The 23,502-nt window shown below is 37.7% G+C and overlaps 1 protein-coding gene across 2 annotated transcripts in view; it reads right to left on the reverse strand.

Annotated features, from left to right (window-relative positions):
- The window catches only part of DLG2 (discs large MAGUK scaffold protein 2), a 1,814,300-nt gene that overhangs the window by 363,931 nt on the left and 1,426,867 nt on the right, over positions 1-23,502 (reverse strand). For both annotated transcript variants that reach the window (XM_046685982.1, XM_046685984.1), the window contains one exon: positions 7,191-7,259. In XM_046685982.1, the coding sequence (XP_046541938.1) occupies positions 7,191-7,259 (69 nt within the window). The remainder of the gene's footprint in view (positions 1-7,190; positions 7,260-23,502) is intronic.

Raw genomic sequence — 23,502 nt, forward strand, 5'->3', positions numbered from 1 at the left:
GCTTAGACTAAGAAGACCAAGTGTTTCAAATCAGCATCACCCTGGGAAATCTGAAGCATATTAGCTATAAAAAGCTTCTCCTACCAAGGCAAAAGGAGTTGGGTAGAGAACAAAGGAGCAAATGATGGCAGTTAAGGTCCTGTTCCCATAGTGTTCCTTAGAAAGGACACCTGTTCAGGCCCAACATGGAAACACCAGAGGCTCCCTGGCTCAGTGGTGCCATGGTCTCAAGAGCCTGGAGCAGTCTTAGAGTGTGCCAAGAGGGTCTCTTGTGCCAAACAGAAGTACACAGATATCCCTACTGAGATAGGCCTGTTAGACTGAGCAAGAATGGCAATGATTTCATCACAGACCAGTTAACTTGAAAGGATGGGTTCCCTTAGACATATTTGTTCACAGGCAAGTACACTTATTGGTTCCCCTTTGCATACTCACAGATTTCTGGATTTGGGAGAGATTTTTGTTTGGGGTCAATTAGATAAATCATGCACTCCATAAACATTTCCTTCTATAATATCCCTAAGATGGCCATATGGTTTCTTGTTAAATTCTGCTGATAGAGGGTGGTCAACACCTTTCACAGTAGCTATTTTATTGATGTGAAAATGCTAGTCATTAGAAAATTCTGTCTTTATGTTGATGCTAAAATGATATTCTAAGCTAAGATAAAAAGAAGCGCATGCTCTCTACTGGATGAAAGAAAGCTATTTGAGAAGCTGAAGGTATTTAGTCTTTGCAGTCTTAGCAAAGTACTTTTAGGTTTTTGCACATGGTTTTCTTTCTTTTTTTTAACCTCTGTTTAGTTCCAAATACATTCCTCAAAATTTAATTTATGTCACCTCCCCTGAGAATCATTCCTGGCTTCCCAGAGGCAATCACTTTTAATCATTCCAGTTTTAATTCTAGAGGCTACCTCCATATTGCTAAAATATCCTTATACTACAGTATTTCTTTAAATTCTGTTTTGTTCCCAGAATTACCTCAGTTTCCTTGAGCATAATTTTCTCTCTGTATGTGTGTTTTAATCTTGTTTCTGTCATTTGGCGGTTTTGCTAAAATAATTGATAACTCGCGGCTGTCTATTCATAGTTAAGAATGAGGTAGTGGAAAGGCCCCAGGGAATGTTGTACACAAGGGCAAGGCTTTTTTCTGAAGGCTTTAGGTTAGGTGAGCAAACCTGAAACTGTCCTAGTAACTGGCACATTGTGCAGGGCTTTGCTGTGGGGGCAACACTCAAACTAGCTCATCTAGTTCCTCCAAAGAATAATTCTATTTCCTTAGAGAAGAACTTTCATTTTCTGACTGGTGGTAAGCACTTGCCTGTCAGCTGTTCTGTACGCAGGAGTGTGCATGCTGAGTGGGGGCATCTTCAACCCTCTTCTCAGACTCTGCTCTCAATCCCATCTGTTGTCGCTATTCTGAATTCTCTGAGTTTCCTGGGTCTGTTAGGCAGATCTGCTCCCTCCTGAGCTGTAGGCTCCTCATACAATGCTGCTGCACTGTGGTAGGCCTTTTTGTGGGTGGCATCCTTGGAAACACTACTCTAGGAGACGACATTCACATAGAATATGATGTGGAAGGTGGCCCTGGAGTCGTACAGCACATGGTCCTTCCTCTAGAGGGGATCTAAGGTCAGGACCACTTTGTTCTGTTTCATCAATCAATAGCCTTCCATCTGCTTTCCATCATCCAGAAGAGTGATGAAATATTTTGGCCTCTGATGTCCCCTTTCATTTCTTTTACTGTTATGGGACTGTCCCTTTTTTATCCCATTAGCTTCTTTTTAACAGGGTCTCAGGAAGAAGAGGACATTAAGGTGTGGGATGAGTCTGTCAATTTGAGCCTGAAGCAAGGAGCTCACACTGTTAATGGGGATGTTATTCTGCCTTGTTATGTCTGGCATAGTTATAGATGATTCAGGTATCAATTGAAAAAACAGCAGTAACTCTAGGCAGAGCCTCAATTAGAGAATTTTGTTGCCTCTATGGATCAAATTAACTGGAAATCTGAAATATCTCTACTTATTTTGTGTCAAGTAAATAGCAACTTAGGTGAAAAAATATATAAACATATGGCCTTTTAAACTGCATTCATTTTTAAAATATGTAGTCGCTTTTCATGAAAGCATTAGGAAGGAGAGTTTTGAAATTAAAAAATTCCAATTTCAGCTGATTGCCTACACTCAGTGGTATAACACCTTAATGAGAAACCTGCCAAAGACCCATTGGCCTATGCAAATTGAAAAATAACTTTCCCACTATGCATTTAGTGACAATGATTGTACGCTGCATTATCGGTCTATTGGGCATGTATAATATAAACTTTAGTGTTCTGGGCTTTGTAGAGAATTACTGAAGTATCCCCTTCTAAATATTCTGGCAATGTAAAATTATTTTTACCTCAAGTATTTTATTTTATGTCCGGAAATGTTTTACATGAATAAATACATATATATGTATTCAAGAGCAAGTGTTCAAAGTGGGTTTTCAAATTAATCTATCCTATAAAAGTTTTCTTTGTTTTCTCAGAACGATTGGACTAAGTATATATTTGACTTGTACCAAGAATCTAATAGGCACCTGCTACTTTTGTAAAAAGTTGGCGAGTCTTATGCTATCCTCCTCTTTGGCTGATGAGAAAATCCATACTTAGAGAGGTGAAGGGTCTGTTTAAGATCAACAACAACAGATGGCAGACATCAGGATTCAAAACCAATTCTTTGACTCCAGAGTCAGTCTTCTTCCACGATTGCAGAAAACAGAATATTTTCCATAGTGCATTATTCACTAGATATGAAGCAAACTGCTTTATACTGGTTGGAACAGTGGAACATACCTGAGAAAATATCATTTTTTGTTTTTTAGAAAAGGAGTCATTCTTGTGTTAGGAAGTCAGGGTAAAGCCCTCACATTTTTGGCTTCATCTTATTACAGAAATAGAACTAGTGATTGCGTTTATCACAGTTCATTTCACTCAAGTGGGAAACAGTGCCAATAAGGTTTTGTTAATAAGAAGAAAGAAAAGGTTTGGAAACAGCTTTTGAAGGACATGCTATTAGTTAGCAGTGCTGAAGGAAGTCTTTTTTGTATTAATGACCAAAATGTGGAGTGACAGCCACAGTACCCCTTGCCAAGGGAGGGCCTCACAATGAAGCAGGAAGGGGACGTAAAGACAACTGGTAAACTCAGCCCCTACACCCTCACCTCTACCACAAACAACCCCTCCGCCACTTAGCACGCACGGAGACCTCTGGAGCCATCCCAAACAGCAGGTTATTAACTCTGTTTAAGGATTTCTAGGATTAGAGTCAGTTCTAGTTCTTTAACATTGTTTACTCTAAGAAATTCTTCACTATGTCTAACTCAACCTGAATGTGGTTTATGAACGGTGTGACTAGTGCTCTTTGGCTCAATAAAGCCTTTTCATACCACATTATACGGGATGGAGTTTTACAGTGGAGTCAAATTTGATTTCAAACCCAGGCTGTGCTACGTTCTAGGTAAGTATCCTTGGGAAAATTACTTATCCTCTCTGAGAATCAAAGTTTAGAAAAAAAGATGCCTATTTGATCAGACTATTTGGGAAATAAAATCACATAGGAGATAGGTAGATGAATATAGAGATAGATAGATAAATAGGTAGGTAGGTAGGTAGATAGATAGATAGAGATAGCCTTGTACCTAATAGGCACTCAATAACTGTTAGTTCTTTTATCTTCCTTTGGGGGAATATCCATGAATTTGTACTTTTTTATTCCCAACGAGTTGCATATTTTGAATATAATCTCATTAAGCACCTGAGGAAGCTCCCTTCTTCAAACCATAGAATCCCAACCCTGTCAGTATTTTCTTGATAGAACGCTGTTCCATCCCTTTGTTAACTCTGGATGTCCTTTCCTTGGTTCTTTCTACATATCCTATTTAAAGTGCAGCATTCAAAACTGATCACAGACCTTTGGAGCATGTGGCCAGCAACTGAGTTCTGTGGAAGAGTTTTTCTAAACTATGGCACTTTCCAAAAAGAGGAAATTGAGGGGGTGGGATGGAGGGTGCAGACACAGACTTGTACTGCAGTTGCTGTCGGTGAACACGCTCAAGTCCAACTGGAGAAAAGTTCACAGGCTGGGGAGATGATTTCCTCTTGTGTGTTCAAGTGGTCCCTTTGTCTTAAACTTTCTAAGACACGCATACCAGAAATGTAAGAGCATTTCTTATTCTCATCCTAAATTCTTTCTTTTGGAGCTGAGGATAAACCGATATATAGAAAAGACTTAGGTTATTCTTTACTGTGTTTAATAAGCATTGAAGTATAATCTTAGTAATTAAAATATTTTTAATATAAATATTAACTAAGAATGAAACAGAGTCAAATAATTATTTAGATCGCTTCCACAAATGATTATACCTGTGTATATAGAAGTACGCCTCTCCAGTATAGCAAAGACACCAGTTCTTGACTGTTTTAACAAATCCTTATTCAATATAAACAAGAAACTCTCCTGCCTGATAAATTAAGTATATATTACGTATAACGACAGCAGCAGCAAACTACACAGCAAACACATATATAATGCCAGTACTATTCTAAAAAATAATGTATATAATTTGAATTCTTGAGAAAACCCTGTAAGGAAATACTATTAGTAGCTTCATTTTACAAATGAAGAAACTGAGGCACCAAGTAACTTACTGTCACAGAAAGTAAGTTCCTGAGCTTGGATTTAAGTGCAAGGAGTCTAGCTACGATCCATGACCTGGACCACCTTATGTATTATTACAGAACCAAATGCTGTGAGGATCGATTGAGAACTTATTGTGTCCTTTTTTTTTTTAATGCAATAGAACAAATGTCCCAGTGGAGACAGTGTTCTGTTGAGAAAAATGTGACTTAATTCTCCAGAATTAAGTTCATATTTAGCCTACCACTCTTGTGTCTCTGAGCATTTTTTGTTTCATTTTTTGTTTTCTTGTTTGCTAGGGGAACTAAAGTGGTATGATGTTGCTTACCATCAAAAGACAGAAGAGGAAGGCTGCGAGAAGGAACACTGGGTGCAGTGCGCACGGAGAGGCTACATTCCCTTCACTCACCTTCCCATGGGTTTGGGGACATTCAATGGGTTTCCTTAGCTGAAGGCAAGAAGGGCTATTCTATGAAAAGTGTTTATAAAATGTATTATGTTCCAGCAAGGAAAGACTAACATCTCCCTCCCAGGTGAATGACCACCCAGCCATGGAGTTTGCTGACCTGCCCTGCTGCTACAGAGGTTGGAAAAGAACCCTGGGGAGAGGAGATGTCAAGGTCAGTCAGGGAGAGAGGAGGTCAGGTCTACTCCGGGTAAGTCGCACCTGAGGGATAGAAAAGATGGATGCTGCTCATGCCTGCCCAAGCCTCACATTTGAAGGTGCTGAGGAACATGAGAAAGGGGGACTACAGGCCAGTGAGGGATTGCTGCAGCTCGGACAGAGTGGTGAGTGCACGAGCAGGCTACACTGTGCTGCTTCTAGGGGTCTTGTGGAAGAGAAAACTGAGTTTCCTAGGGGACCACTTGGCCAGAGAAGCTGATTGAGTCTCCGCATTGGTGCGTGTTTGATTCTCCACCCATCTGGGTGATAAAAGAAAGAGATAACAATGAGGCCAGAGTCATCATGACGGTTACCACAACTACCTCAGGCTGAACTATGGCAGAAATAAAAAACTGCATTTTAACCCTGACTGTCACTAGGTGGCTGGAGAACAATGCAGTAGTCTTTCCCTGCAGTTGGAACATTTAGAAAGCCCGGCGCAGAAAATACACTGTAGCTGGAAAGGGCGACAATTGGAACTGAACTCAACCTTAACCTTGCACACACTGTACTTTTTGCCTTTAAAAAACAGCTACCCCAAGACTGAGGGGGGCTCACCTATCAACTTGTGGGTTGAGGTGTACTTCCCTGGTTTGCAAACCTTTTAGTAAAGCTTTTCTTTTCTTTAAAATTTATCTTTGCTTTATAAAGTTGCTCTTTTCAGTTAACATAGGCTACATGACCAGAGAGAAACTACACAAAGGGGACAGCCCCAGCAGAATGGTGAGGAAATGCCATTTCCCGTTTCCCTTTTTTTTTTTTGTTTTTTTGCCCCAACACTACCGGAGAAGAAATCTAAAAGAAAGGAAGATCTAGAGGGTGGTATGAGAGAGAGAGCAGACCACAACTCTATCAACTCCAGGATACTTTGGTGGAACCCAAGTCTTAGTTATGTTGGAAGGAGGGCTTGAGGTCTAAATAAAACATAAGATTTTAAAATGTAAAGGGCTAATAAATAATAAAGTTAGAGATTTGCATTGAAATGCCATTAAAGAAGCCTACTTGTCATTGGAAAATAGGGTTGAACAAAGCACAGTTTGTAACAAATATTGGGAAAATAAAATGATTTAATTTTTATACATCAATCAATTAAATGTTAATTAAACCAGCTGCAATTATAAGGTAAGTGGAGGGAAATATTGGTTTCTTCCCCCCAGCCCCTCCAGCTTTTATCTGATTGGGGAATTTAGAAATACAAAATAGTAAGTTCGCTACATGTAAGCCCGCCCAGCCAACATTGCCATTCTCATCTCCTGTCCCACCACCTCACACACCCTATGCCACAGCGCCGAGTCGCTCAGTAGCCTTTGACACATCATACTATCCCATGTGCTCATACTTATGCACATGCTCTTTCTTCTGCTCAGTGTACCCTTCCTTCCAAAGTCTATCAAGCAAATATCCACAGATGCTTCAATTCTCAGCTCAAGAGTTATATCTTTTGTGAAACCATCCTGACCTATTCCCCTCTCCCTCTCTAATGCCATTCTTAGCTAGATACCCTTTATAGGTCATCCATTAACCCTTATATGGATCTCCTTTGTGATGCTTACACTCTATACAAATGTGTGTTTGTATTTCTGTCACTCCCACTAGACAATGAGCCCTCTGAAGGGAAAGAAGAGATCTTATTTGATTTGTTAAATCTAGTAGTAGCGTGGTGCTTGGCACATAACATAAGCTTCATAGATATTTGCTGAGAGAAAGAATGGAAGGAAGGAAGGAAAGGAGGAAGGAAGAAGGGAGGGAAGGAGGGAGAGAAGAAAAGACAGGAGGAATTTCTCAGTGCTCAAAGTGATGAGGCTACACAGGTTAGTTTAAGAGAAGCCTCCGTATTCTTCTTCTTACCCTTCCAGGGAGATGGCCCGCTGGAGAGTCACTGAAGGCTGGCGGGTTGCAGTGCTGTGTTGGGAATGACTGCAAGAAAAGACAGAAAAAACAAAAACAGACCATTTATTTAAAATGTCTTCGCACATTCTAATCAGTCCTACTGTCAAGAAAAGAACGAATCTTGAAAGAAATACAGTAGAGATTAAATTACTGCTCTTGGGTGATAAGTAGAATAATTCATCAAAATACAGTACTCTGCCAGATAGGGGCTTAATAGTTCCTTATAATTTGATTTCAATATGTATTATTCAAGAGTAAGCTTTAAATGACAGGTAGACGTGAAAAAAACAAACATATTTTGAAAAGGGAAATTTTTTTCCCCTTGGAATAAGACAACATAGAGCATAAAAACATAAATTTCATTATGATGCATTTTTCTTTTAATGCAGAACACCTTTTCTAACAAAATTTTTAAAAGCACAAATTTGCAAATTGCAGTAGCATTTGTTTGTATAAATTTATTCATTAGTTTAAATTTGCAACAGATACTTGTAAAATGAATCAATAATAATTCTGTTATTGGATGAAAACAAAAACTTGAAAAATGGGACTTCTAGTTGCATGTCAACCTTAGAATTTAATGTAATTGCATATTTTGTTTTGGTTGTATGGTAAGATAAAACTGACTTTATAGAGAAGTAGTTGCGCTAAAAATTATAATACCTAACGTTCATTGAGCACTTATGTTGCCTGAGCCACTTTTCCAAGTTTATAAGTTTATATCTTTTATTTCTCACAACCCTATGAGCTAAGTACTGTCCCATTTAACAGATGAGGAAATTAAGGTACAGGGAGGTGTAGAAACTTCCTTGAAGTCATGTGGTAAATACCTGTGCTTGAAATGTAAGGGAAAAATTCAGGATATGAAGTCATATATGTTCTCTGCATATATAAAACTATATGTAACACATGTGGACATAGAGACTAGCGCAGAGTGGAAAGTACATATGCTCGGCAACAAGACAGGCTTTAGTTTTAATTCTGGCTCTGTATTTGCAAGCTGTTGATTTCTGACCAGTTATTTAAGTTCTCTGTGTTTTGTTTTCTTATATATAAAATGGGGATATTCATGCCTACCTTATACGACAGCTGCAAGAATGAAATTAGATAGTTCTGTAAAGTCTGGGACAAGGTAATACTTTGCTCTCTCTCTTCCTTTGCATCTAGACTGTCTGACTCTGGAGCCATTATTCTTAACCATCATACTGTATTACCTCCCAAATGGTAATAAGTTTTCGGATTTATAAGAATTTGCCTTACAATCTCAGAAGACTCTTCAAGTAGAAAAAGATAGAGGGTGACCGTTTCATCTGAGATAAGCACATGACAATCCAGCAGCAAAAAGTAATGTACAATAAAATGTACAATAAAACATATTTCAAAGCGTAATTTTAGTTTGTAGCGTTAGTTTAATATTTCAGTTACAATATTAGTTACATATACATGTAGCAGATGAAGGCGTGTATATACAAATATACGTGTAAGGAGAAACCCAAGTCCAATGTTTGCAGACCATTAGGCTCCTTCACGCAGCCCTGTGATTTCTCAGCACGTTCTCTGAAAACACTGACATTGCCACAGACGGCCACTCTGCATGCTGCAGATTTTCATTCAGAACCTTGGTTATTATTGGGTGATACGAAGTGTCTCCCCATGAATAGCATTTAGTTGTGACATGGGTGACATTTATCTGAGGTTGAGGGAGCAGAGTTTGAGGACTGTAGCTAAAGCCTAGAGAATGATCTTCGAGTTAAGGATTGTGTCCTTTGTTTCCTGGCATCCTTCACGGTGCCAAGCACCACATGTGTTCATTGAACATGTTTGGATCGACCAGTTGAAAAGCAGCATAGCATTCAGGAGCCAGCCCATAGCCAGATTGCCCGAGTTCAAATCCCAGCTCCACCACATATACCAATGTGACCTTGTGCAAATTACTTAAAGCTCTCTGTATGTCAGTTTCTCATCTGTAAGACTGGGATATAATACTACCTTCCTCATGGGGTTGTTGTAAGGATTCAAGGAACACAGTGTTTAGAACAGTATCTGTTACATGATAAAAGCTACATAAGTGTGTGTTAAATAAATAAAATAATATGATATAGCAGAGTGTGGACTTTGAGATGTTTGGTACTAAATAAAAATAATTATTTAGATCATTTCAGTTAGCCATATAGTCAACCCCACAAGGCATATATTTCTGGATATAACTTTGGTGCTAGATATTAAATTCAAATATATTTTCTGTTGTAAAAACATTATAAAAGTAATAGAAGTCAAAATAAGAAAACGTAAAACAAAATTCACCTATAATTCCATTACTTTGTCTCAGACTTTACAGAATTATCTAATTTAATTCTTGTAGCTGTCCTATAAGGTGGGTATGAGTATCCCCATTTTATATATAAGAAAACAAAACACATGGAACTTAAATAAGTTAGCAGAAATCAACTGCTTGCAAATATGGAGCCAGGATTAAAACTGAAGCCTGTCTCGTTGCCAAGTGTGTGTACTTTTCATTCTACGCTACTGACTCTGTACATCCACATGTGTTTCACATAGTTTTATATAGAGAGAGAACATATATAACTTTATGTCCTGCATTTTTTCTCTTAGATTATAATTTAAGCATTTCTGATAGGTCTCCATAATTACTATTTTGGTATTATATAACGTTACTTCCTCTGAAGATATAATTTATTTAACCATGCTTTTATATTTGTATATTTGGGTTATTTCTATTATTTTAATATTATAAACAATGCTGCAATGAATATATTGATAACAATTACTTTTTCTTATTTGACAATTTCCTTGAATGTATTTCCTTAAATGTAAACATTTATTAGGTTCTTAATTTATATTATTACTTTTCAGTAGCTTTGTACCATTTTATTGCCTTTAAATATATATACATATATATATATATACATATATACCAGTTTCACCACAATTCTACAAGCACTGACAGTATCATTTTTAAAAATTTGGTAATTTAACAGGTGCTTCAGATTTATGTGTACTGCTTTGTTCATTAGTGAGAATGATCCTTTTTTGTATATGCTAATTTGCTAATTGTATTTCTTTTGTTTAAACTGTTTAATCCTTTCCTTTACTATTTATCTTCCACTGGTCTAGAAAGTACCCACAGTTCTTCTTGGGTAAAGATCAATGATGCTTACTAACCAAGATTAATGAGTAACTGGAATCCCTGGTAGCTTCCTCACCATTAGCCTGGCCCACATAATTAAAACAAAGAAATATTCAGTAATCTCATTTTACTTATCACTACCTTAAACCACTTTATTATTCTGTCCTAAATTATTCCAATAATGTCCCTCTTAAAGTTTTAGTGGCACAAATTAAATGCAAAAGTTTCCATAAAGTGCTCACAGAATTTGACTCCTTTTATATTATACATGCAAAGTCAGCCAGTTTCTCCTAGCATGCAAATTTGGAACAAATACAGCCTTTTATAATATGTAATTACTCTTTTACTCCACTAAGATAAATATGGCAAATTGCCTGAAGGTCAAGACCTACAGACGCAAGGGAATATTTGTTGTTTCCTGACAGTAACATTTAAGCCATATTTGCACGGGGAATCGTTGCATTGGGTATTAGGAGGTACCTGATGATGATAATAACTACTATTCTAAAAAACACCAAATATCTTCCCCTTGGAAGGTTCCATCCTTTCCATATTATTGGCTACATAGACAGTGCGCTGTTAGTTCTACAATGACTAAGAAACTATAAGTAATCACCGTCTGGCTCTTTCACCTCCTTAGGTAGAGAGGCCAGTCATACGGAATTCTGAGAATTGCAGTGGAAAGAACCAAGGGAGGGAAAGCACAGCTAACACTTAAATCTTGCAACATTGGAGAGCTAAGTGCTTGGAAGGTTTTTTGTCTTAAAAAAAACCCCAAAATCTAGCCACAAATGGCCATCATCCTCCTTGTATCTATCATTTTTCTAGACTGTCAAACATCTCTTCTGTGAAGCATTCTATGATATGCCTCCTCACCTTCCCAGCACAGCTGACACACAGCTCTGTGTCTCATCCCATCTTTTCCACACATGCATAGTAGCACCCAGGCCTGAGAATTACCACCATTTATTTACATGCCTGTTTTTCCTAATAAGTCATGTGGTCTTACAGAGCAAGGAGTAGGCTTATCCATCTGGACATTCTCAGCCCAGGGCTGGCCCGTAGAAGATGCTTCATAAATGTCTTTGAATGATGAATACCATGGATTGAGTTCCATCTATTTATAAGGCCTCATCTCAAATTTTGTAACAACATTGAGAACTAGCACTTATGCCTATTTTTGAGGGAATTAAATTAAGGCTCAAGTCTCACAGCTAGTAGGTAGCAAGACTAGAACCCACGTCTGCAGGCGGCAAAGTACTTGCCCCTCTGAGACAAACCATTTTGCCTTACTCAAAGGGGAAATCCAAGTTCTGTGATTAGTTCACATACAGGACTCAACACATTTTATTAGGAAATGCTAAACTCTCACTGAAGATCGTTGACAGTTTTGGTGTGGTTTTTTTGCATAAAATACCATCCATTATTGTCACCACATGTGTCTCACTTGATTGTCAGTGGCTTTTGAAGGCCATCTCTTTATGAAGATCATTTGATAGAAGGACTTCTCTGTCCTATCTACACATGTAGAAATCTTCTGGACATTTCTGAGAATTTAGATGACAATGAATGGTTGATGAGTAGGGTGAGAATGAGGAAGGCTTAGCATCACGTCACAGCACTGATGCTGGGGAAGAAGTCCCCGTAACCTGGTTGAAAACCTGTGGCACCAACTCTGTACTTAGGTAGCTTGGCTGAGGTGTCAGATTAGGCAACTGTGGAGGTAAAGCTTACCAGAACTTTTTAAGACTCAGAGAGAGGTAGCAGCCCTATTGCCTTTCTAAATCATGCTGTCACTGAATAAAATCAAGCCAGAGAACAGTAGTCTCCTTTCCAAGAACTCTCTGATTTTCCAAGTGAAAGACTCCCTAGATGTTGCCTAAGAAAATGGCATTTAAATGATGCTGAAAGATGCATTCCTATTGCTGCAATAAATTAAAAAATTTTTGAGCATATGAATTGAAACTGTTTTATTACTCATGGAACACAAAGGACCTAGCTGGTGGTGATAAATGGCTTTTTAATTTTCTCCTTCTCTGAAGCAATGAGAGGCAGGATAACTGGACTTTCAAAAATGTTGTAATATTAAAACTATGTTATTTTATGGAGGGCACAAAAAGTTTTTTGTGTTTTTTATTAACTGATAACAATAAATTTATTTGATGTGCCTTATAACATCCCATCCATCACTAAAATACTTCTTGACGTGTTGTCAATATTCTGTTTTGTTCTTCACTCACATTTCTGAAGAACTTGCATCTCTCCTTGTCATATTTAACTCTTCACCTTTCTCTTGAATATCTGTATCTATTATTTATCTGATCTCTCTTAATATTTATTTTCTTCTCTTTTTCTGTCTACTTTTCCCCTCTTCATGTACATGCACTAAGTTGCCACTCTTAAAAAAAAGAGTATGTCTTCTTGGATATCCAACCAGGACCTCAAATGCAACATAATCAAAATACTATCACCTTCCATTAAGCTAGATATTCCGCCTGCTGTTTCACTGATAATTAACATGAATTGTCTTGTATAATTATTTATATCTTCTGGTTACATTTAACAAATGTTAATTGGGCACTTACTATGTACCAGGGATTGTGTTAGGTGCTTGGAATGATTCTTTGATTCCTTAATAGTGTAGTACTCAATAAATAACCTGATAGTAAAGAAGATGGTGAAAGTAAATAAGCCGTTTGGCTCCTTTTAATATAGATAACATTTTTCAATAAATCTTTAGATATACTTGATAGGCAAACAATCTAAGCTGGATCTGGAGGGATGTATAATTATTTTAAATGGTGGAGAAGGGAAAGAAGACTTTCTGAGAAGCTAGAAGAGTATGATCAAGGTCATGGAGAGTTGAAAGTATGTGTTGTGCTCTAGAGTGACTTAGCTTGGCCAGAGCAGAGTGGCCAGGGATGAGGTCAGGAAGCCGACTAGGGGTGAATCATGAGGGGCAATGAATACTATGCCAAGAGGTCTTGACTTTATCCTGCTGACAGGGATGAGCTCTCTAAGGTTGTTAAGTGTGTCTGTGTGTGTGTGGTGGGGAGGAGTTAAGATGGTAATATCTATAATTCAGAAGGGTAAACTTGAAAATACTCTGAACAATGGAAGGAAGAGGAGGACATACAGGCAGGGAGACTAATGAGAAACCATCATGATGGAGAAAATTAATAAATGCCTAAACTTGGATAATGGTAGTAAGAATTAAAAGAGGATACATTTAAGACATTTGGAGGTAAAAATATCTAGGAATAAGTTAAAAGGAGTTAGAGAGAGGGCGCTTGGATCTCCAGAATTGATTCCAGTGATCTGAATGGGTGGGCATTTCTTCTGAAAGTTAAAATCTCCTAGAAAAAATGGACCTGCTCTTTCTGGATTATAGGAGTAGTTGTGCTCTCTTCTAGAACTTCCAAAAAAACTCTCAAAAGTAGATAGACTTTTGTGTTAGAAGTGGGCTGGTTGTGAGGAAGATTGACTTGAGAGTTATTTTATTGAGTGAAAGGATGATGGCATTATTAACAAAACCAAAAAGTGCATGTGTGGATAGGAAAATATAATTGAGTTTAGTTTTGTACAAGATTAGCTTGATGTGCCTGTTACACATGTGGGGAACATGATGTAGAGTGAAACAGCTATAATTATTGAAAAGTTCTTCCTTCTCTTGGTGTAACACCCATCTGTCCATAGTAGTCAATGAATGACTGAGATATTCCTTGCATCTTCTACTTCAAATAAACATTCCTAACACTTTTGATTCTTTCTTTATGAGATGGTTTCAAGATTTCTAGCTATCTTTCTGTGTACTCTTAAGTTTTTCTCCTGATTTTTGCTTAAATCGCAGAACCTGTAAATGAATTCAGAGTTGCAGATGTGTTCAGACCAGGGCTGAGTGCAATGAGATGCTGACTTTCCTCCATCTGGATTCCATACTCCTGCCAGAGCAGCCCAAGATAACATGGGCTTTTAAATTTGCTGAATTGTATTGTTAAGTTTAGGGTCAACCTAACCTCACATATTTTTAATATCAGATGACTCAAAATCAAATCTCTCATGTACTTGTGCATTGAGTTTTTAGAAACTTAATATAGTTATTAATATTCCACACCTGTCAAATTTAATGGTATTTATTTCGATGTAGTTTTATAGTTTGTTAAGCTAACATTAGATCATCAATTCAACTCCATAAATACATACTGAGCATCTAAGATGTGTTAGCCATTATAGAACCTCACTCTTTCATCTAGTTTTGTATCATGTTCAAACATGATAAGATGCCTTTTACATTTTCATGCAAGTTATTAATTACAATAAGAGACGAGGAACATGCAATATAGCAAATCATCATAGATCTTCCTCCAGTTCAATAGTTAGTTCACAAGTTTCACTGCTGAACTCTGTCAATCAGCATCTTTTTATAGATTAACTAAACCTCTCTACCTCCTCAGTGACGAGCTGACCAATGCCCATAGCAAGTGGAATGCTCATGGACCATCCCCTCCATGTGACTTGTATGTTTACTAAGAATCAGTTGCAATTGTTCTCAAATCTGTTTTTCCTATCACACTCATTTTTATAATTTAATTAATTTAATTTAATTTGTTATTTAATTAATTTAATTAAATGATACAAAAATGAAATATGAGTGTGCAAAAAAGAGTTATTTCTATCAAGAGTAAGTTTACTGATCTAGAAAGACTTAATAATTGTATGTAGTTAAAAACATTGCCAAATTAGGTATGAGAGAGACAACTGTAAAAGTCAGAAAATAATTATAAAATGAGAAATTTTCACTTATATTACTTTTGATTCTCATCCTAATTTAAAGAAATCCAAACTAGAAGCATGGATGATGGATTAAGAGTGTGCTTTATGCAAGAAAAATGAAGTAGAACTTCATAAAAATGAGCCCCAGGTTTCCGGTCTTTTGAGTCAATTTGGTGTACCAAATATTTTAAAGCAATTAAGAGACAGTTTAGATGTTGGAAAATAACATCACAAAAACTGTGGCCAGAGGTTGACAATGCTAGCGAAAATCTTGACCCTCATGTATAAAAAAATGATGAAGAACAGAATTTACTAACTGATCTCAGACGAATTAAAAGTTCTGATGATTTATAGAAAGATAATATGTAACATTGGACTAACGATGATAATTTGTTGAAAACTGAAATTGTGGACAATGAAGAAATGATGCATTCTGGGACAAACAGATGGCTCTAAAAACAAAGAAAAATATTGGATTAAATACAGGGCCCCCAATTTTTCATGCCATAGCCAAAGATGCTAGAAATGTAGTTTTACTTCATGTTGAACAGCTTTAATCAACAGTCAGTAATAACATGGTGACTCAAAAAAAATTGGCGGGGCTTTATTGGGAGAAATCTCATTTCTTCTTTCAAATACCACTAAACCACTGATTTTCTTATGCCACCATACAGTTACATTTTCAAAAGATAAGGTGAAATAATTAAGGCATGGAAGTAAGTGTCTTTTTTTCCCTAAATGGTGACTGTTGTGTCCAATCTTTTGACTAACAAATCAATAAGTAGTTCTGGTTGTGTGGGTTATGAGACATTCTATAGTCTGAACGTCTAATAGGATTATCACCCAGATATTAGTCACCTCCTTATCCTTAGAGGATCTCGTAGGATACCTTGGAGTCTTTTAAGGAGGAGACCTAGAGAGATTACACTGCGTGGCCAGAACGTGGTTTTGGTGAGATCAGAACACAGATCCAACTCCCAGCCCACGGTTTCCTCTGTGCTTTGCCATTGTGACTTCTTTATATTCTTCTCTGTGACAACAGTTCAATAACAAACATGGTAGCAAAAACACTGGCTATTCTAAAAATCCTGCTTACGACTGTTAAGTAGTTGGAAAACTCGGAAGGTACACTTGAAATGCTGATCTAATCTTCACGACAAATTCTTTGCTTAAAGCAATGGTGAGAAATCCCAGTATTTTGCCCTCTGGACTGAACAAAATGGTATATGGCTGGTCTCAAAGTCTGAAACATTAGGAGCAAAATGTAGTGTTTTAATACAGCAGATATATTCCTGCTTTTATTCATTATGTTTTTGGATGGCCGACTGTACATCATTCTTCTTATTTTGTAGTATACAAGCTGCATCTCAGGAAGCAATGTATGAATATGTATCAAAAAGCTCCTTTCCACACAGACTGTTCTTCAAAAGGAAAGTGCAAGATTGAATTTATAAGAGCTTAAATCAAGTGTCAGCTAGTGCTATGAATGCAGCCACTTCAAAAAGGAAAACATTTTGGTTAGGAATTTTACAAAAAATATACATAAGCACTATACAATGCACCAACAATTAGAGAATTCAGAATGGGGAGATTTTTTTATACTAGTTGGGATTTTTTGCATTTAATTGGTATGGTCCTGGATATCCCTTCATTTTACACAGGAAACAAGTTTATCAGGATAACACACTTATTCTTAGACATCTGGGAAGGAGCTGTGTTGAAAAAAGAGCAGGAGTCTAAGGTCAGAAACACGGGTTTTCCTACCCTGCCCCTAAGGAGAGCTCAATGGCCTTAGACAGGGCAACTCACTTGATTTTTGATTTGTCCTTAAGTTTGAATAGGAAACAATTGTTCCTGCCCTCCCATCTACTTTATTGGGTGTCAATGGGGAACAGTACTGTCATGGGGAAGGAACATAGGCTTGGGAGTTGATGGCCTTGGGTTATGGATTTCTTACCTTTCTTAATTAGGTACTTGACAATCTCAAAAACTGAACACTCTCATCTCTAGTCCTGTCATCAGTCTAATGTAGATAATGGTACCTTCTCAGAGATTGCTCTGAGGGGGAAAATAAAATAACATGTGTGAAATAAATCTTGTGAAGTGTGAAGCATGGGGAATAGTGAATGGAAATTAGTTTCCAGGCAGGCAGTGTGATTTGGTCCTAAGGTGTCTGAAACTAGTAACCTAAACTTGAACTAAGCACTGGGCCTAAGGAAGGACAATATGACTAGAGCTAAAAACCATCAAGGAAGTGAAATCTACAGGATTTGGCAGTTGCATATGGCAGATGAGTGAGGAGTCTAAGACAACTTCCACATTTCTGGTTGGGGTATTTGGGTCAGTCGTGGGACTTCATACTGAACAAGGAGTATGAGAACAATAACAGATTGGGGGAAATATAATTCTTTTCATATTGTATATGGCGAGCTTGGGAACCTGCATGAGATCTTGGTAGAGACATTTCATAAGATAGCTAGATACTAGGGGGCCAGCCCCATGGCCTGGTGGTTAGGTTCGGCACAGTCTGCTTTGGTGGCCCAGGTTCATGGGTTTGGACCTCAGGTGTGGACCTAGACCATTTGTCAGCCATGCTGTGGCAGCAACCCACATACAAAATAGAGGAAGACTGGCAAAGATGTTAGGTCAGGGCTAACCTTCCTTAAGCAAAAAAACAAAAGAGGAAGATTGGCAACAGATGTTAACTCAGGGCAAATCTTCCTCAGCAAAAAAAAAAAAAAAAAGTTAGATACTAGAGTCTGTTCTCAGCAAACAGTTTTAGAATAAAAAAGTACATTTTGGGGGCTGGCCTGGTAGCAGAGTGGTTAAGTCTGGTGCACTCTGCTTCGGTGGCCCAGGGTTCATGGGTTCGGGTCCTGGGCACAGACCTACACACTGCTCTTCAAGTCATGCTGTGGTGGCACCCCATATACAAAATAGAGGAAGACTCGCACAGATGTTAGCTTAGGGTGAATCTTCTTCACCAAAAAAAAAAAAAAAAAAAAAGGAGTACATTTTGGAGTCAATGTAGTATAGGTGCATTTGAAGCTGTGGGTATTCCTAGGAAGTCTGTGATGAAAAGAACTGAAAGCTAAGATGGAGACCTGGAGATAGCAAACATTATAAGCTGTGTAGAAGAAGATAAACCTAGAAACAAGACCAAGAAGAAGTGAGTGGAGAAGTAGGGCGAAAACCAAGAGAACATAAAGTAATGTCAGCTGGCAATGAGAACAGGGAAATAGTTTCAAGGAGAGTTTGGTCGACAGTTGCCAAAGACTTTAAGGAGCTTAAATAAGAAAACAGAGGGCAAAACTGGTCATTGGAGTTTGGATTATATTCTGTAGGCTAAGAGGAGGTCAGGAACAATTTTTAGCAATATCAAAACAAAGCCACTTTTGTAGTTTAGAAAGTGCACTCCTTGACCCCCAGGTATATAAAACAACTGGAGAAAGGTTAGAGACTGCCAAGGAGCTGCACGAGGAAGCTTGTCTTAAGAAGACTGGGCATAGGTACCAAAGCTTTCCGTCCTAGCATTACAGAGGCCAGTCCTCAGACAATCTTTCTGTAGAGCAAATGAAATAATTACCCTTCCCCTAGCAAACCACTGTAGGCGACAAGGCAGGAAAACGGACACTTTTGCCTCCTAGCATATTGGGTTCTATTTTCAATGAGAATTGCTCTTACTCTACAATTTATTTTCTTGACTGATTTTTCATGCAGATAGCTGGAACATCCAAATAAATGTGGGCTGCCTGGCTTGGTGGAATCTGTCAGTTTGTGTTTATTAGCGTCATGGAAAAGCCCCAGGCGTTTAGTGAAAGAGAAGTTGTTTCACTTGACATCTGTAGTCTGAATCTTCCTCAAAATGGTCACTACAGAAAATCATCACCACCATCGCACTAACAAGTGACATGAGTAAAAAACCAATTGTTTATTTCTCTCCACTCTTCACTATTCATACTCCCAAAGTAAGAATTGCCTCCTCCTCTGCAATTCTCCCTTGGTTGAATATATTCTAGGTAGCCATGTGGTTATTTGTTCAGCTAAGCTTCTACTTATTACCGGAACTCTAGTACTGACAAGAAGAAAATCTGGACATAAAAACCCAACGTGATAAAGTGCAATGCTTTCTAACTCTCTTTATGTAGATTTTAAATTCAGTCCAGTGAAGGGAAGCTAGGCACCAGCAGCAAATCCTTTTTGTTTAAATAAATTCTTACTTTCCTCAGGGATTAATTTTCAAACACAGAGCAATTTTTTTTTTTTTAAGTCTTTGTGGCTAAGAACAGTTTGACAATATTCAGCATTCATAGCCATTGTATAATTGATGCAAGGACAATATCAGATGAAAAATACCAAAGGAAGGAAAGCATCAAAACACTGAAATGCTTTATCTTTGTATCTTAGTGACAAGCTCCAAATTAAGGAAACTGATATTTATTCTCATTAACAAGAATGACTACCTCTTAACAACTAAATTGGATGCGATTTACAACTCCGTGAAGATGCAAGTGAGAGGATTTGACAGGGCATGATGGTAAAAATTTTAAATCTATGATAGCTTTCTCCTTCATTCTTAAGATTTGTAAAGAATTTAAAAAATCATCTCTTTTTAAAAGGCCAAAAGTTTTAGTATAATTCATTAACATATTAGAAGGCTCAGACATTGATTCTCCATATCTTGATTTCCCAAGGGCTTCATCCACCAGTACTCAGTCATTAGCACCCACAATATGCAAAGCACTGTGCCTGATGTAACAAAGGAAACAATGAGGGCTGAAACAAACACTGATCTTCAAGCATTTATAACGTAATTTGGGAGAAAGGACCTTTGTTCCTTCATTTGATCATTCCAATGCATTCCCTCTCCATCTGCCTTTTGGTAAACAGCAGCACTGCTCACCCAGTTGTTCAGTCCAAAAATCTAGGCATTTTCACTGATTCTTCACTTCCAACTGTCATACCAACTATCACACTCCACAACCAATTCATTAACAAGCTCTTTGCTTCTACTACAAAAACAGACCCCACCTCTCTAGTGCTACTCCCTAATGGAAACAATACTTTCTCTTGGTAGACTATGGCAACAGCCTCCCAACTTGTTTTCCTCCTGTGCTTCTCTAGTCACTTCTTATAGCAGCCCGTGGAGAACTTGTTTTAAAGCATGACATCAGATTATGTTGTCCCCTGCTTACAGAAAACATTCCACAGTCTTCCCGTTAAAGCTAGAATAAAATTCACAGTCACTTCCAGGGCTATGAGATCCTGTAGCCACTGTCTGCCTTTCAGTGCTCATCGCTCACCACTCTATCTATCACTCCTCAAGACACAGCCCTCCTGGCCTTCTTCCTGACTTTTAGATATTCTCACTAGTTCCTCTCGAAGGGCATCTGCATTAACTGCTTGCTTTGCCCCTAGGTCTTCTGGACACCTCCCTCTTATTCAGGTCTCAACTAAAAGGTTACTTCCCCAGAGGCCTTCCATCATCTTCCAGCTAAAGGTTCTCCACCCCATCCCAGGCATAATATAGCCTCTTACACTATTTTATTTCCTCCATAGCACTTACAGTTGTCACTCACTGAAATTATCTGTTTATTGATTTGTCGTTGTGTTCACTGACTTCCTTTCCCTTTGTGTGTATCATTTCCATGAGTAGGAACAAGGCAAAAACATATATACACATGTGAATCCTGAAAGAAAGATAGACCAAGAAAGACCTGTGAATTCACACTCAGCCTCACTCTATTGGGGTAGGGTAAAGTCATCCAGGATTCTTTAACAGCATGATTTAAATAGAAGGTTATTATTTTAATATCACTTCTTGCTGTGTATCTTGCTGAAGTAATGCTTTCTTAGACTCTGTTTTTTTCTGTCTTGGTTCTTTGAAATAGCTAAGAACAATGTGTTGATTTTATTTCAGAGGGAACATCCAGACAAACCCTGTTGAGGATTGTGTTCCTCAACTTCATGTCACGTCTTATACTGAGTATGCTATTGGTTTGTGAATGCTCCAAATCCTTTCATCCACCGCTAAATTGTATCAAACCATATCCTCACGCAACTCACATTTATTGAGCACCATATATGTGTCAGGCAACAACCCATTTTACAATTCACTTTACTTAATTCACCACCTTATATTTACTAAATTATCCTCCTTGTTGCTTTCTTGTAATGTCCCACGTTCAGTCATCAAACATTTCTGTGTCTACTGAAAGTTAGCACCATGCTAAGCACAATGAGAGATACAAATAGGAAGCAAGCCCAGTTCCTGCTATCAAGGATGTTGTAGAGTTTACAGAGAGATAAGTAAGTGATCAACTAGCCAAAGACAGGAAAAAAAATACAACAAAAATAGACTGAGCATTATAACAGGAGATCTCACCCTAGCCTAGAAGTTTATAGAGGTCCAGGAAAAATAAAAGGGAAATGACAGTTTTTTAAGGGATTTTTTTCTTTACCCTAAAATTTAGGGAAAGCATTCCCTGTGAATTTTTTGTATTTTTCTTCTAGTGTTTCAAATTTCTAAGTATCTCAGTAGGGTTATTTTAGGAATAAAACAAGTTATAAATAATGCATACACACCTGTATTAGGAAATATTAAGCTACTAAGAACTACTGTCTATTTTAACATAGTGGTGGGAATATTCGTTAAGCATATGGAACGTTAGAACCAAAAGTCATTTCCAAATGTTTTTTATTTTGAAAAAACTTTAGCAATTTTCCTTATTGTCATAAACGGCCCCAAAACAGGGCCCATTAAACATGACACTTGATAACTAGGCAAAACTCCACAGGAAGCACTGAGATGATTTCAAGAGCCACGGTCCCTGCTACTGTTCTTTGTCCAGCCTGCTGCTATTCATTCTTCAAGACTTATTTCATGCATACCCAGATCCAGGAAAGCTTTTCTAACTTCTCAGCTTTGTTTCCTCAGCACCCAGGCATACACTTATCAGGGCATTTCCCACACTATAGTAATGTACTATTTTAAAGATTCCCCCAGCTAGACTCTGAGCTCCCTGAAGACAGTAACCATGATGAATTAACCATCGTACCCCCTCATTCTATGCCAACACAGTTCCTATCTGTTGAACTGAGCACTGGAACGCTTGTTATACCATTTCCATTGGGATACCAAAGCAAAAATATTCAATTTTGTCAAGCAAAAACATTTGTGATTGCCTTTAATGAAGCCAAATAAAATACCAGGGATTTGCTATGCATAGAATACCCTTGTCAAAGGTGGAAAACGAAAATATACTCTCTAGTAGAGCACCTCAAATTCATGAAAAAGGGCAGTACAAGTAAGGAAGGAACCTATCTATTGCCACTTGAAGAATACAGTGGTGAATCTAAATTTTGGAATAAAATATGAGATGGAGTTTAATATATGAAAATGGCAATAAATGAATTCTGCTTTGCTCCAATAAACTTGTGTCTTATTGGAAACCTCAAGTTGAAATGGCAATCATAAAGTTACAGAGATACGAGACGCAAGTAACCAGCCACGGTAGGGCGTTACGGGGTTTACTGCTGTCTATGGTTCGGTGCTGCTTAAACAAGGCTGGAAGTCATCAGTGCATCTGGGCACGAAATTACAGAATCCTAATCTGCCCACATGGAGATGCTCACTGTGATTATGGTCATTTTAAAGTTAATTTTGTGAAGGATGGAACAGCCATATCTGCTTTGGTTAAACCAAAAAGAAAAAGAAAGAAAATAGTTTGAGCCCATAAACAAGTATTCTTAATACATCCTTTAACTACTGGTAGTTTTTCATGGGTTAATGAATATTAAAAACTACAAAATTTGATCCAGAAAAAGGCAAATTTATAGACAGAAAATAGACCAGTGGTTGTCTGGGGCTGGGGTGGGAATGGGAATGAATTGTAAATAGGTATGAGGAATCTTTCTGGGAGCATGAAAATATTCTAAAACTGATTTATGTTGATGGTTACACCACCGGATAAAGTTACTAAAATTTCTTGAATTATATACTTGAAATGGGTGAAGTTTATGATAAGTAAAACATACCTCACTAAATTGTTAAGAAAAAGTTTAGGGCAAAATACCAAGCTTGAAAAGTATAGCATAAAATTTTTTTTTTAATGATGTGTCATTAAGCACTTATTGCTGTATTTTTAAGTTCTAAATTTCTAGGGTTTTCACCAAGCTTTTCATCTGATCCCACACAAGCAGAAAGCATCACCTTTTATAGAAAGCTGGCCATCTGACAATGACATTCATGTTTAGTCATGCTTCCTTCTCTGGCCTTAAAATCAGAGAAGTGATTTGTTCAGAGGATTCACAGATTGCAGGCCACTAGGGCCAAGTTCAATATGATGG

Source organism: Equus quagga, chromosome 14 (genome assembly GCF_021613505.1).
Source record: "Equus quagga isolate Etosha38 chromosome 14, UCLA_HA_Equagga_1.0, whole genome shotgun sequence".
Taxonomy (NCBI): Eukaryota; Metazoa; Chordata; class Mammalia; order Perissodactyla; family Equidae; genus Equus; species Equus quagga.